This window comes from Sinocyclocheilus anshuiensis, unplaced genomic scaffold, assembly GCF_001515605.1.
Source record: "Sinocyclocheilus anshuiensis isolate Anshui unplaced genomic scaffold, SAMN03320099.WGS_v1.1 scaffold2050, whole genome shotgun sequence".
NCBI classification, from domain to species: Eukaryota; Metazoa; Chordata; class Actinopteri; order Cypriniformes; family Cyprinidae; genus Sinocyclocheilus; species Sinocyclocheilus anshuiensis.
The window spans coordinates 94,350-108,257 of NW_015544239.1; the positions used below are offsets into that span (position 1 = coordinate 94,350).

At 39.3% G+C, this 13,908-nt stretch overlaps 2 protein-coding genes across 2 annotated transcripts; both read right to left on the reverse strand.

Annotated features, from left to right (window-relative positions):
• Positions 1 to 6,780: 6,780 nt before the first annotated feature.
• On the reverse strand, positions 6,781 to 11,274 carry LOC107697632 (extracellular calcium-sensing receptor-like). Its single transcript, XM_016498433.1, has 6 exons — positions 11,005 to 11,274; positions 9,778 to 9,919; positions 8,821 to 9,654; positions 7,959 to 8,168; positions 7,766 to 7,889; positions 6,781 to 7,682 (listed from the first exon to the last, which is right to left on the reverse strand). Exons 1-6 carry the CDS (start codon positions 11,268 to 11,270, stop codon positions 6,781 to 6,783), a joined length of 2,478 nt encoding a protein of 825 aa, XP_016353919.1. The 5' UTR covers positions 11,271 to 11,274.
• A 1,448-nt stretch (positions 11,275 to 12,722) lies between these two features.
• On the reverse strand, positions 12,723 to 13,902 carry LOC107697637 (1-phosphatidylinositol 4,5-bisphosphate phosphodiesterase eta-1-like). The gene has a single exon (XM_016498437.1). The coding sequence runs from the start codon at positions 13,526 to 13,528 to the stop codon at positions 12,761 to 12,763; it is 768 nt and encodes a 255-aa protein (XP_016353923.1). The 5' UTR covers positions 13,529 to 13,902; the 3' UTR covers positions 12,723 to 12,760.
• Between the last annotated feature and the right edge of the window lie 6 nt (positions 13,903 to 13,908).

The following is a 13,908-nucleotide window of genomic DNA, read 5'->3' on the forward strand; positions in this document are numbered from 1 at the left end:
TAACATGCAGTTATGAATGCTTAAAAGATGCTTTGTTTTAAACATAAAACGTTGATTACTGATATTGTAAATTATTTAAAACATGAAAAAAAGAGTTGAAATGTGAAATTAAAACTTCCAATAGGTGGCAGCATGTCACTGTTAATGGGTGAGTCATTGCGATTCAGCTGATTCATTCAAAAGGTTGATTCCCTTTCGATTGAGAATTTGCACTACGTCCCCTAGAGGACACATTGGGGAATGCCCTCAGCACAACTGGTGTCTGAAGTGCATGTGGAAACACAACAATAAACTTCACATTAGCGTATGATGTGCTACTGATGCAACCACGAGTATAAAAGGGCACCTGCAGCACACATCATCAGCTTCTTGTCTTCAGGAGCCATTTGTTTGTGTGTGCCTGTGTGGAAGGATTGTGACAAAAAAAGCATGAGTGAGCGCAGATTTAAGAAACGTTCCCCACCATGATTCACCAAAGATTCATCACACCCAGTGATTCCCGTGTGCTGTGTGTGATGTGTCTGGGAGCGCAGCATGCACGGTCGGCTCTCGAGGGAACTGGCTGTGCTCACTGTGATTCTTTCACAGTAAAACAGCTGCCGAAGCAGAGCGCTGTCTGCACTTGTGGGGCTCGCAGTTAGATCTGGCTAATGAGCTTGGGTTGGGTCTTTCCATTTCTCAATCCTCAGTCGCCAGTTCTGTTGCTCTCAAGCCAAATCTATAAGTCCGGTTTCTTCCGATTCGGTGGAGAGCATGTTACTCCGAGGAGCTAGACTTGACAGGAGTCGAGGCGGATGCTACATCACAACCCACCTCCTCCTCGTCACTCGCGTATGGGGAACTTTCGGATGTGATGACCCGAGTGGACTCCACCGCTCTTCCAATCTTGCCCTCTGTGCGACCACCATCGGCAGCTCTCTTGCGGCACTGATTGTCACAGAGAGGCATTTGTGGCTTAACCTGTCGGGGCTAAAGGAAAAGGACAGGTCCTTTCTCCTTGATGCCCCAGTTTTGCCTGCCAGACTTTTTGGAACTGCTGTTGAAATGGTAGTCTGTATGTTCAGGGAGGCGAGGGTTAAGGCAGAGGCGTTTGAGTGCTACATCCCTCGCCATAGGCAGCGTCCTTCCGTTCACCCACCTGAGCCTGAGCCTGCTGCTGGGCCCAGCTGGCGGCAGGGTCAGAAGGCAAGCGTAACTGCGAGAGCCCCTCCCTTGAGGAGCTGGGGTGCTGGGTAGCGGCCTCGCTCGAGGCAGAAACAGGTCCTCAGAGAAGTCATCGAGGCTAAGAAAGGCAAGTCGAAACCCTGAGGTCCCATGTCTTACTTTTAAAAATCCCTGAGAGTTTTATGATTGAAATTATTGTTAGCTTTTCGTTTTACTCTGATTCCCCTGCAGTTCCTTTATGGACCTCAGTATGGGAACTTTGACTTTTTGTTTATGCACTTTATGTTGTCATTTATAACTTTGGAATATATATTTTATTTTCTTTCTAACTACAATTTTTGTCATGTAATTTAGGATCAGTCACTGATTTCAATTAGTAGTATTTTACCCAGCTTTGGTGGTACAATATGCGCACATCAACGCCTTTTCTTCCTGAGAAGGCTGAGGAAGTTTGGCATGAGCCCCAGCATCCTCAGAACATTCTACACCTGCACTGTGGAGAGCATCCTGACTGGCTGCATCACTGCCTGGTTTGGAAACAGCACTGCGGGCAACCGCAAAGCTCTGCAAAGGGTCGTGCGAACTGCCCGCCACATTGTTGGAGGTGAGCTTCCCTCCCTCCAGGACATCTACACCAGGCGGTGTATAAGGAAAGCCCGGAGGATCATCAGTGACTCCAGCCACCCATCCCACAGACTGCTCTCTCTGCTGCCCTCAGGAAGACGTCTCCGCAGCATCCGATCCCGCACTAGCCGACTGAGGGATAGCTTTTTCCCTCAAGCTATCAGACTAATGAACAATCAGAACTAATACACCCTACAGCCTACTCCCACAATACGGTAGGCCACACACTGCACTTTAACTCCAACAGTTCAATACTGGACTATACATACACACTGCATTTAAACACAATAATCTATCTGCTACCACTGGATACCATCCAATGCACATCCATGACATTTTGCGTATCCAGTTAATGTATAATCTGTTGCACCTTCGCATATTTTGTGTATATATGTCTACATAATGTAGAATGTGTACATGCTGTGTATAAATGTGTATTGCTAACTGCATGTACATACTGTGTATAATGTGTAGTGCTAACTGTAAGTATGTCTAATAGTACACTGTGTGTACTGACTATATGTATGTGCATATTGCACATTGTCATCTGTTGAGGTCTGTATGTTTATATGTAAATTGTTTCTGCACTGTCTGGAGCACGCTCCCAAGAATTTCACTCACCAAGGCACGTGTGCTGTGGTGATGTGACAATAAAAGTGACTTTGACTTTGACAATAGTATGGGGCGGCTTCCCCGTTGTATCACACTTAGAGGTGTTTGTGGAAGGTGGGCTATTCCACGAATTGCATCCCACTTCCTCAGCTATTATCCTCACTATATTACGAATTGTATTATGGATTTAGGAAGATAGGCAGTATCACTTATTGCTTTCCCACTTCTTATATTGTGTAAAAAGTCAACAAAGGCCTCCTGTAGCGAATCGATGCATTTTTGTAAGAAAAATTACCATATTTAAAACGTAATAATCACTTTAATCTAGCTTGCGCTCACTGTTGTAAACGGAAGCAGTTCTGGGCGCATGCTGTATGAGGTCGGCGTTACATGTCTTCAGTGTCACATGATCCTTCAGAAATCATTCTAATATGCTGATTTGTTGTTCAATAAACATTTATTATTATTAGTAGTAGTAGTAGTAGTAGTAGTAGTAGTATGAATATTTATATATAATAATATAATATTGAACAGTTGAGTACATCAGGATTCTTTGATGAATAGAAAGATCCAAATATCAGCATTTATCTGAAATAAAAAGCTTTTGTAACACATTATACATGCACTATACCAAAAGCTTGGAGTCAGTATAATTTTTATTTTATCTATTTTGTTTTTGTATTATTAGAAGGGATCTGTCATGTCAAACTGCAAAACTGTACATGCATGCAATGATATTTTCACATTTATTATATTTCATTACATCTTGGTCACAAACTTTTCCAACTACATTGAAGCCTATTGTTTCAATATACAAACATAAAAGTTATGGACCAGAAACCTTTGCGATGGCATTATTGTGATGTTCTTCGAAAGCATAACCTTCTTAGCTTTGATAGCTTCATTGATTTTAATTATGTTAAATTGTTTGTTTTTTTTATGTTTGAAGAATCATGCACTACTGCTGTTTTCTGAATTAATCAGTAGGTGTCAGACCTCTAGGGCAAACACACGAGCCACTATTAGTGGTGACAGTCTTGTCCAAAGTATAAGACCTCTTTTGGTCAATCTGTTTAAATCAATGAAGGGGTCAAAACTCTAGAATGCTTTACCTACTAATTTAAAATTAGAGACCAATGGCAATGTTTTTAATAGAGGAATTAAACAATGGCTAAAAATAAAACAGCAGTGCTTACATACTATAAATAGTCTACTAACAGGTTATTTTTTGATCATGTTGCCTTTGCTCCAAAGCTTATGTATGCAAATAATTCTGAATGTTTTTTAAAAAATTATCCAAAATCAATTGTTGAGCAAGTACATAACCAATCAGTGTTCAAAACTATCTCCTTACCTTAGCCCAATTTACAATGGTAAGCTTGTAATAATGTTTTCTAATTTGAGTGGTTCGGGTCGTTTGTCTTTGCATCATCTGTATACATAAAGAAGAGTCCGGCTAGTAGGCTATATCGCATGTGTGGATGCTGCAGGTGACGAATCATTTGTAACCTTTGTAGATCATTTATACAGCAGCTAAATGGTGCATGATGGCAATTAAACACATGCAAGTGACTAAAATTACATTCTATTCCAGTTTTAACCTTCATCCTTCCCTTGTGTTTTGTAACAAACCTTTCCCTCACAGGTCAAAATGACCCGAAGGCCTAAAATGAAACTTTTTTTTTTTGGTCCAGAAAGTTTATATTGATCCCATTCTTATATTTTATTTCTTAATATTTATGTAGGTTGTTTATGATTTTTTGGTGATTTTTATTTATTTTTTATTTACCTTGTTTACCTTAATCATGCGTGTTATAATGTCTCTATGTGTGTGCGTGTACCATGTATGTGTTTGTGTGCATGTGTGTGCATGTAGGGGGGGTATATGTGTGTTTTTTGCCTTGGGAATATTCTGTAGTCTCAGCTCTTCGTTTGGATATAAATTTTGTCTGGATTGTGTCAGATTTTTTATTTTTTTTTTAAATAAAATAAAAATGTTTTTTTCGACATTCCATTCATTCCTATGGGGGGTCAAATTGACCCGCAAGGAAAGGATTTGTTACTTTTTTACACCCACATAAAGTCCTCGAATCCACTCAATTTTGTGTGTGTGTGATCCATGTTCAACTGTGACAAAATTAAATAAAAAACCCCAACCTTTTTTCGACATTCCATTCATTCCTATGGTCAGGTCAAAATAACCCACGAGGGAAGGATTTCTTTTTTTTTTTTATCACAGCCACATACATCCTCAAATCCACTCATTTTTTTTGTGTGTGTGTGTTCCAAATTCAAGTGGAACAAAGTCACAAAGTCTTGTACCACTCAGATGAACACTCAATTAAAAAAAAAATTACAAATTTAGGGTCAAAATGACTCGAGGGAAGGATGAAGGTTAAATGTGCATCTGATTACAGATACGTGGGATTACACTGTACTAACAAAATATTAGTATTTGAAAGAGAACAAGTTCTGAGAAAAATTAAATTGCTTTTTGAGGTTAAAAAAAGTTTATTTCAATGAAATTGGAATTGTATGACAATTAGAGATTAGACTGTTCAGAAATTGAAATATACAGGTAACGCTAATACACACTGAATACACATAAGATGCAACCTTGATGTTGTTAACATTAACAATTTGAGAACAAAGTATAACAATAATATTAATTTGCATGGTTTGACGTGATCTGAGCTAACTTTGTGATCATTAGTTTTAATCACCATGGTAGCGCGATTTCTTATAAAACTTTTTTTTTCAGTTGGTCAGAACAAAACAGGCAGACATGTTACTTCATATGACATTTTCAGGTGAAGCTTCTTATTTTGGACATACTTCCAAGACGTAGTATCTGTAATTCCAAAGTGGCCTACAGTGAATATCCACACTGGTGCGATGACTTACAGCCCACACATAAACCTCAAACATTAGATTTATCCATGCTGAGGAGTCATGCCAATGCACAACCAACGTAAAGAAGATAACTCTGCAAATAACTGCAGTTGCAGGTTTCAAACAGAGATGGCGACAAAGAGGCAAAACGGGTGGGTGTTTTCATATCATTATCTCCACTGACTTTCTATGATGTTCAAACCCAAATAGCAAGGCGACATTGTTACAATGTTCAGTTTTCATCCAAACCATCATTTTGTTGAGATCGACATTTCAATATTTAAAGGGTTAGTTCACCCAAAAATGAAAATTAGTTTTACTCACCATCAAAGCATCCTTGGTGTATATGACTTTCTTCTTTCAGACGAATCCAATCAGAGTTATATTAATAATTTTCCTTGCTCTTCCAAGTGTTAGAATGGGAGTAGGTGGGTGTTTTTGTTCAAGAGTCCAAAAGTAGTCAAAAAAGCACGTGCATCCATAATAAAACATGCCTCACACAGCTCCGGGGGGTCAATAAAGGCCTCATGTGGTGAATTGATGCGTTTTTGTAAGAAAAATGTCCATATTTAAAACATTATAAACACTTTTTTCTCACTTCTGCTGACTGTCATACGTGCAAGCCGTTCCGGCGGATGACGTAGAACGTACGCGTCGCGCACACGCGATTAGTGACGAACGCGGAAGCGTGGAGGAGAGACAGCAAAACAAAATGCCGGTCACGAATTAGAAGCACAAAACAAGGATTTGTAAAGAAAAATGTAGGAGGATTTCTATATAAGCAAAGAAGAGACTGGTTTTCCTTTGCTAAAGTCAGGAAACTTTGCTTCCTTTGCTCCTGTAAACAAACTTGCGAGACTAGCATATCTCACAGGCATGTGCGCAACGCATACGTACTATGTCATCCACCGGAACGGCTTGCTCATATGACAGTCAGCGGAAGTGACATAAAATGTTTATAACATTTTAAATATGGATATTTTTCTTACAAAAATGCATCGAATCGCTACAAGAGGCCTTTATTCACACCCCACACGAAAGTATATCTCTGCATAATCACCTGACTTGGGATTTCATGCTATCCTGTGCCTTATTTCTTGTTTGCTGATTACTGCTTTACCAGCAATTAGTAAAATACATTTTTACATCTCTAAAAGCTGCAATTTTTACAGGGGTTTGTAGATATCAACCCACTCTACCTTATATTTTGAGTATAATATAAGTTATAAGTTGTGTGAAAGATGACAATGCTACATTTTAGGAAATATTCATAGCAGGTTTTGAATTAGCTCTATTATTATTACTATTAGTATTACTTTTTTCCGTTTTGAAAATGTACTTTTGAAAATTGGACAATATCTTCAGGACAGATTTGAGAAGCACTTGCACTAAATGAATAACAGAAACAAACATGGCTGTGACTCAGAACAGCTTTATTATAGGGTAACAGAATCACAAAACAGAAAAGAAAGTTTATCACATGTATAATTATGCTTTTCCCATAAGAAACCTTTTAGTGTTGTTTTCTGGCTTGAGTAAAATAATGTAACATTTTGGGACAAAGATACAAAACAAGAGTCCAAAACTAGAGGCCAATATGGCAAAAATTTCCACAGCTACACTGTACTTCCCCGGCGAGCTGACATATGCTGGCACAAATACAATCCACACAGCACAGAAGATCAGCATGCTGAAAGTAATGAATTTTGCCTCATTAAAATTATCTGGAAGTTTACGGGCAAAGAAAGCCAGCAGGAAACAGACAACAGCTAGAAAGCCAATGTAGCCCAGAACACAGGTGAATCCCACAACTGACCCAACTGTGCACTCAAGGATGACCTTTGACCCTTGGATTCCAAAGTTACGGTGAGGTAAAGGTGGACTGACAGAGAGCCAAATGGCACAGATAGCCACCTGAACACTGGCAAAGACCAGAACACTTCCTCTCTGCTGACCTGGTCCAAACCATTTGATAAGAGCTGAGGATCCAGGTCTAGTGGAGTGAAATGCAACTAGAACCACAATTGTCTTGACCAGAATACAGGAGATGCACAGGACAAAACTTACCCCGAACGCAGCCTGTTGAATCCTACATGACCAGAGCGATGGCTGGCCTACAAATACCAGCGAGCACAAGAAGCAGAGTTTGAGAGACAGAAGGAGCATGAAACTGAGCTCTGAGTTGTTGGCTTTAACTATCGGAGTGCTCTTATGGTACAGGAAAATCACAGCCACTGTAGCTGTGATGATGATACCCGAAATGGCAACACTAATCAGCGTGATGCCCATTGTTTCTCTAACGGAGAGGAACTCAGTCTCACGGGACACACATTCATTTCTGAAACTATTAGACCAGAACTCTTGGGGACAGCGATAACATTTTATTGAGCCTAGGGAAAAAATAAAAAGAGGAAAATTAAAGCTTTATGGTATTCAGTGACTTTATAAATTAGTGTTAGAGAACTTTAATGACCTGTACTGTTACTGATTTCCCCCTCCGTACAGAGCAGGCAGTCAAAACAGCACACTGGCAGACCCTTCTTAATGGCTTTACGTGTCCCAGGGGGACACTCAGAAGTGCACACGGACACAGGCATCTGGGAACACATATTACGCAATATATTACACCTTCTTTATATAATTGTTTAGATAGAAACCCATCTCACCTTCCCGGAGTCTCCAGGCCATGAAATGGCAGACTCATGAATAATGAGCTGGTTCTCATCCACTTGTCCAATGGAAACATACTTAAGTGAACCATCAGGAGCTCTCTGCCAGTTCACCAGGTTATAGACAGGTGGCATGCTGCCGTCCTGGAAATAAAACTCTTCTCCTGACTGAGTGGTGAAATGAACTTGTCCAATGTGCTGTAAAAGCTGAACATATCAGGAAAAGAGAGAACATTTAATATGTTTGGAACAACTATAAAATTGATTGATATGAAAAATAATACAGTATACAGATACTTAAAATGAAAAATTTTAATGCAGATACTTAAAAGTAATACCAAATACTTAAATGTGAATAAATACGCTTTAATTAAAAAGTTAACTTAAGAAGAAGTCGCCGCAAATAGAACAAACACTCAAATTGTGTTCATTTGAATAAGTATGTAATTAAGGTTCTGAATTTTTTACTGCTCATGCTTTAACAGTCCTTTTAACCTTATACATACGCTGTTTTTAGACAAAATCTGAATAAGAGTAGGAGATAATAAATTATGTAAATAAAGTTGCACTGAAAGAGTATGATTTTCAGTTGATTCAAATAAAATATTTAAATAAATATAAAACACAAATATACTTTAAACATCAAACTTCTTGTAAAAAGACTTATTATTGTGAAATATCTTGTTTGAAAATTGTGCTTGCTTTCTTTAAAATAAATGTGTTTGAAAATTGTGCTTTAAAATAAATGCCAGTTGGATAGTTGTGTTAATATTTTGTTACGTGATGCAATGACATTAATACATTTTTAAATATGTCTTTTTATAAACATATTTTTTAAAAAGTCACATGAGATGCATACCTGTGCTGGAGTGATGTTGTCTGGAGAGGAGCACTTTAGTTTTATTTTAGGATCAGAGTTATTTTGCGGGGTGCACGCCAGCAAAGAATGAAGTGCATGAGCAACAGCATATACTGCTAAATAAATATTATGCGTCACTGTCAGATGAGAAGTATCGGTAAATGGACTCTGAACCCCCTCCAGACTCTCTCTGCCACTGCATGGAGGCAGGGCATTCTGAAAAGCCTTGGAAGTGCTTTTCGTAAGGCTACAGCCAAATGTATTTTCCCAGAAGGTCCTCAAGAATTCATCATCAGGGTAGCGGGCAGGATGTAGCTGCTGGAGATGTGCATCAAAACCAGGTATGGGCACGCTTCTTAAAGCTACACCCAGTGTTCCCTTAGCAATGGTGTAGAGCTGGGGATTGGCCAAAAGATAGGCGCTAGTGCTCCAGACCTCGCTGGCCAGGAACAGCCTGTCTGTCACATTCCTACGGATCAGTTCCAAAAGAAACCCCTCTACATCCACATACCAAGAAAACACCAGGATCACACGGGCAGAAGAGGCTTGGACTGTTGCGGCGGCACGGGCCACATCCTTTGCTAACTGCTCCCGGTAGAGTGTGTGAAAAAAGGCCAAGCAGATTCCCGTTCCCTTTATTTCCTCTTCAAACACCTGCACAGCCCCGCGTCCATAGTCATTATCGGCAACCACAGCTCCAACCCAGGTCCAGCCGAAGCGTTTGGCCATCTGTGCCATGGTGCGTGCCTGATAGGCATCACTGGGGATAGTGCGGAAGAAATTAGGGTACATTTGCCTGTCACTAAGACATGGGCAGCTGGCCAGGTAGCTGATCTGAAAGCATATTTCAAACAATGTTTGACAGAGCATGCATTTAAATGTTATATTGCATATTTTCAAATAACCAAACATCAATTCTAGCATTTCAGCATTTCTTGGTGGGTAATATAACCTCACCACTGCGATCTGCAGGGGACTCAGGGTCCTGGACAGAAGAATGCTTTGAGTAGAAGAAGAATCTCCAATGATGACCTTGGCGGGTCTAGTGGTGCCGCAAGTTTTGTTTCCTCCACTGATCATTGACATAGTTGCCATCAGGCTCTGGGGGTAACGGGAACAGCTATCCATTATGTGATAACCCAGTTGGACCCCCGGCAACAAAGAGGGGCTCCGGTTAATTTCTTCAACTGCAAATACAATCGCCTGAACCCAGTGCACAGAATGTTCCTGAAAACTGACAGCAGACAAACAATTTCCAGTATAATTATGACTTTTTTTCTGTCTGGGGTGCCGCAAAGCATAACTTGGAGCAAACTTTTTATATATAAATATAGTAAATAATGATGGAATAATGCAAGTACAGTAAAAAAAATCTTGTAAACACACAGACACACACACACACATGTATATATATATATATATATATATATACAGAGAGAGAGAGAGAGAGAGCGAGAGAGAGAGGTAGCATTCTGCAGTTAGTATGTTAACATCTCTATGTTCACATCATTAGCATGTTTTGTGTTTAAAAAAAGCCACTGAAATGTAACATTACAAAAAAGTGACTGCAGATAAATCTAAATTTAACTTAAGATCAAGATATTTTAAAATGATTGGTAAAAAAAAAAACATGGGTAAAAAGTATTTAAAAGTATTTAAATTGATAAAGTACAAGGGTAACACTTTACACATAACCTGCTAGTTAATGCATTAACCAGAATTAACTACCAATGAGCAATAAATTGCAATACATGGTAATAATAATAATCATAATTAAAAAAAAAACAAAAAAAACAATACAAACTTGTATAAAACAGAATTCTATAAACACTCAATGAACCAATGAACATAAATACATTTTGTTTAAATGTTCATACATGTAGATTTGTACACACACAAAGGCACTTTTCATTAACAATCCTGTTAACCTTAAACATGAGCTACGGTTATACATAACCCAAATTAATCAAATAAATAAATATACATTTAATGTATAAATGTATTAATTTAATATATTAAATCTTTGTATTGAAAATCCTACACCTGCAGGGAAAATCTCAGAGAACAAATTCAGTACACGTTTATAAAATATTATTCTGCCAAACACATCAATACACAGACTCCATGTACTTTACAGGTGTGGAGAGAGATGGGAAAGAGAATGAAAAAGGGCACATCACTTACCCTAAGCATGGCGCTAATTCTGTTTTTCTGGTGAAGCTCAGGTCAGGAGTTGCAGCAAGGTTATGTACATTAATGAGAGCACCAATAATCACATCACCATCCTGGTAGAAACCATCACCGTCTAAGTTCTGTGAAGCGTCCAAGTTCATACACTTTTCCTGCAGAGTCTCTTCTACCACAGAAAACCCCATCCCAGCCCCACACACTGCACACAGTAAAAGCACCAGCACAGAAAGTGGGAGCAGCAATAAGACTTGTAAAGACATTGATCAAGTTTGGCGTTACCAGCTCTTCTTGCACCCTCGTGCGTATAGGGCAAGAAGAGATATTTCTTTTGACCACAGTCCCAAAAGAGCAGTAGAAAAACAAGGGCCAGAGAAAACAACATGGGGCCAAATTGCACCTCCTCTGAGTTACAGAATTAAAGTCAATTACACAATAATTTTTGATGAGTTCACGGTTAGATAGAGCTGCACAGGGACATTCGGTATTCTTGGAAGTGTGGGGCAGTGAGACACAGTTATCTTCAGACTTAAAACAACAAAGCCCCATCTGCGAGAAAGCCTGATCTTTAATTACAAACTCTCATCTGAGTTTTCCTGTCAAAACAGTCCTGTCTAACATCAGCATGAGGCTGTTTTTATGTTTGCTGTTACTCAGAGACTAACACCATCATGGAATACAGCAACCTAGTTTACAACATTTTGCAGCCTTAAAGGAAAGGACATTTGCATCTAGGAGGTAAATATACACGAGGCAATGCCAAAACAGAGAATGAAAGAATATAGAATAAAAATTACAATTGGATATACCGTTATTAGACAAGTAGATAAGAGAAACCACACAAAAATATATTTTTCCTCATAACAAACATTTCATAATTTTATTGCATTGGTAGGAAAATGCTTACACTCATCTTGGATGAGCAACAATAAAAAGAACAACAGACTAGATATCTTTAAGCACAGAGGAGTTGAAAAAAAGCTTTGTTTTTTTTTTTGTCTCTTTAAAAATAAAACTAAATATTAAGTCTAACAAATGTTATTTTTGCTCTCTGTATCAAAGCAATTATAAAAATAAAACTTTAACCATACAGCTTTAGAATATGAAGAAGAGTTTCAAACTTCTTTAAATTCATGACTAATAGAAAGCAAGCAAGTCAGAGCAAGCAGGTAAATGTGCTGTATTGCATTCAATACAACAGAATCATTCTGTGCAAAATTAGAGCACAGCATCTACAGGTCTGTGCATAGTCATGCTGAAAATGTTCACGGTTCACATGCTAAAGAAAAAACATCACAGTAGTTAAAATTTAAATGAAAACCAATAGTGCTTTGACTGAGGATAAATTTACCAACATATGTACAAACTACACAGACATACAAATAACATAATATGCAGGAAGACTGAATAAAAAGAGAAGCCTCTTCATGACTTTGTGGTACTTCATAGTTTAAAAAAGAACAAATAGCTGACAACAACAAAAATGTCTGCAAGAAATATCCAATTCAATTATTTACTGTTATTATTTTTTTAACCTTGAGACAACACACATTTTGAACAATATTTTTTTAAGCATGACAGGGACCACATGTATATAAAATAATTAGTTAAATACAGCAGGAGTAGCACATATAGGAGACCATGTTATATGCCGTATGTACACAGTTCTGGAAGTGTCCTGCTACATTTGCAACAGTTGCAACTGTTACTAGGAAATACATGCACAGTCAAAAACAGCAGGTGAGATGCAAGGTCAAAGCCTAAGTAGGAAGAAGACCTCAGGTTCTGATGAGTTGGAGAAGTCAGGAGGGAGTACAGAATCATCATTATAGTAGCGATCTCCGTATCCATAGCGTAGTGAGGTGCAGGCTCCTTCAGGCAAGCCTCGGGCCTCAGGACCCAGCTGGTCCAGGTAACCAGCGATATAGGAGCCTGTAGAATGCCTGTTCGGTGGAGGATTTTGGGAGGAGACTGGTTTATTACGGAGTACTACTTCCATGGCACCCTCAACAGGCCGGTGTTTGAAAGCCTCCTGCTGTCTCTCACGTGCGCGATTGGCTATATGACGTACACGACTTTGACTGCGGGACGACAGTCGCCTTGACAGAAATGGTGGAGGGTCTTCAGGATCATCGGCAGAGCTCTGAGAAACCAGAGGGAGCACTGAAAGGGGTTTTGGGATGAGTTGTGAACAAGAGGGGAGGGGGCGCGCATAGTCTTCATTTTCCAACGTTACAAGCTTGCGAAGCTGCTCAGTTAAGGGATCAGTGGACTTCGGACGACCAGACAACCCACAGATCCGTCTTTGGTCTTTCATTGCAGGAGTGACAAAACTTCGGCTGATTGACTTGTACTTGCTCTGAAAGTTACATGAAATGTCCTCAGAGGTCAGGTCTCCCAGGCTCTTGGACTTGGAGGAAGCTGGAGAGAGTCCATTGTACAGCTGAGGAGGAGGTACAGGAAAGGCCTGATTGTGTGAAGATGGCTGGGTATAAGAGTCTTGCGATTCAACTGAAATCATGTTGTAGTCTGATACAGGTGTGTACAAGTCCCTCTTTAACAAATTATGACAGCATTGAGTCTCTGCAAGACATTCTGAGGTCAAAGAGCTTTTGTGTATATGCTCTGCCCTGCTGACCAAGCAGTTTTGGTCTCTTGTCTCCTGGTGCCTTCCCTCTGTGTCATCTATTTTGTGGTCACCAAGTGTAAATCTCCCGGAGTCATTATAACAGTTAAACTTCCTTCGCTGCAATTTGTTAGTAAGGTAGGTGCTAGAGTTTAGACTTTGGTGTGGAGATTGGTAGTGTCTGTGAAAGAGTGATGTGTCTGTGGAGTATGAGTGAAGAGGAGAGGGATTGTGTGAGGGTTTGTGGAGATGGGTTGGTTCAAGTCTTTGTACAT

Bases quoted from the DNA above. Each gene is read 5' to 3' on its own strand.
- LOC107697637 (XM_016498437.1), bottom strand. From the start codon at position 13,528: ATGATTTCAGTTGAATCGCAAGACTCTTATACCCAGCCATCTTCACAC.
- LOC107697632 (XM_016498433.1), bottom strand. From the start codon at position 11,270: ATGTCTTTACAAGTCTTATTGCTGCTCCCACTTTCTGTGCTGGTGCTT. The intron at 9,920-11,004 runs GTAAGTGATGTG...TTACCCCCAGAG, and splicing joins GAATTAGCGCCATGCTTAGG to CCTGATGGCAACTATGTCAA. The intron at 8,169-8,820 runs GTATGCATCTCA...TGATATGTTCAG, and splicing joins ACAACATCACTCCAGCACAG to CTTTTACAGCACATTGGACA.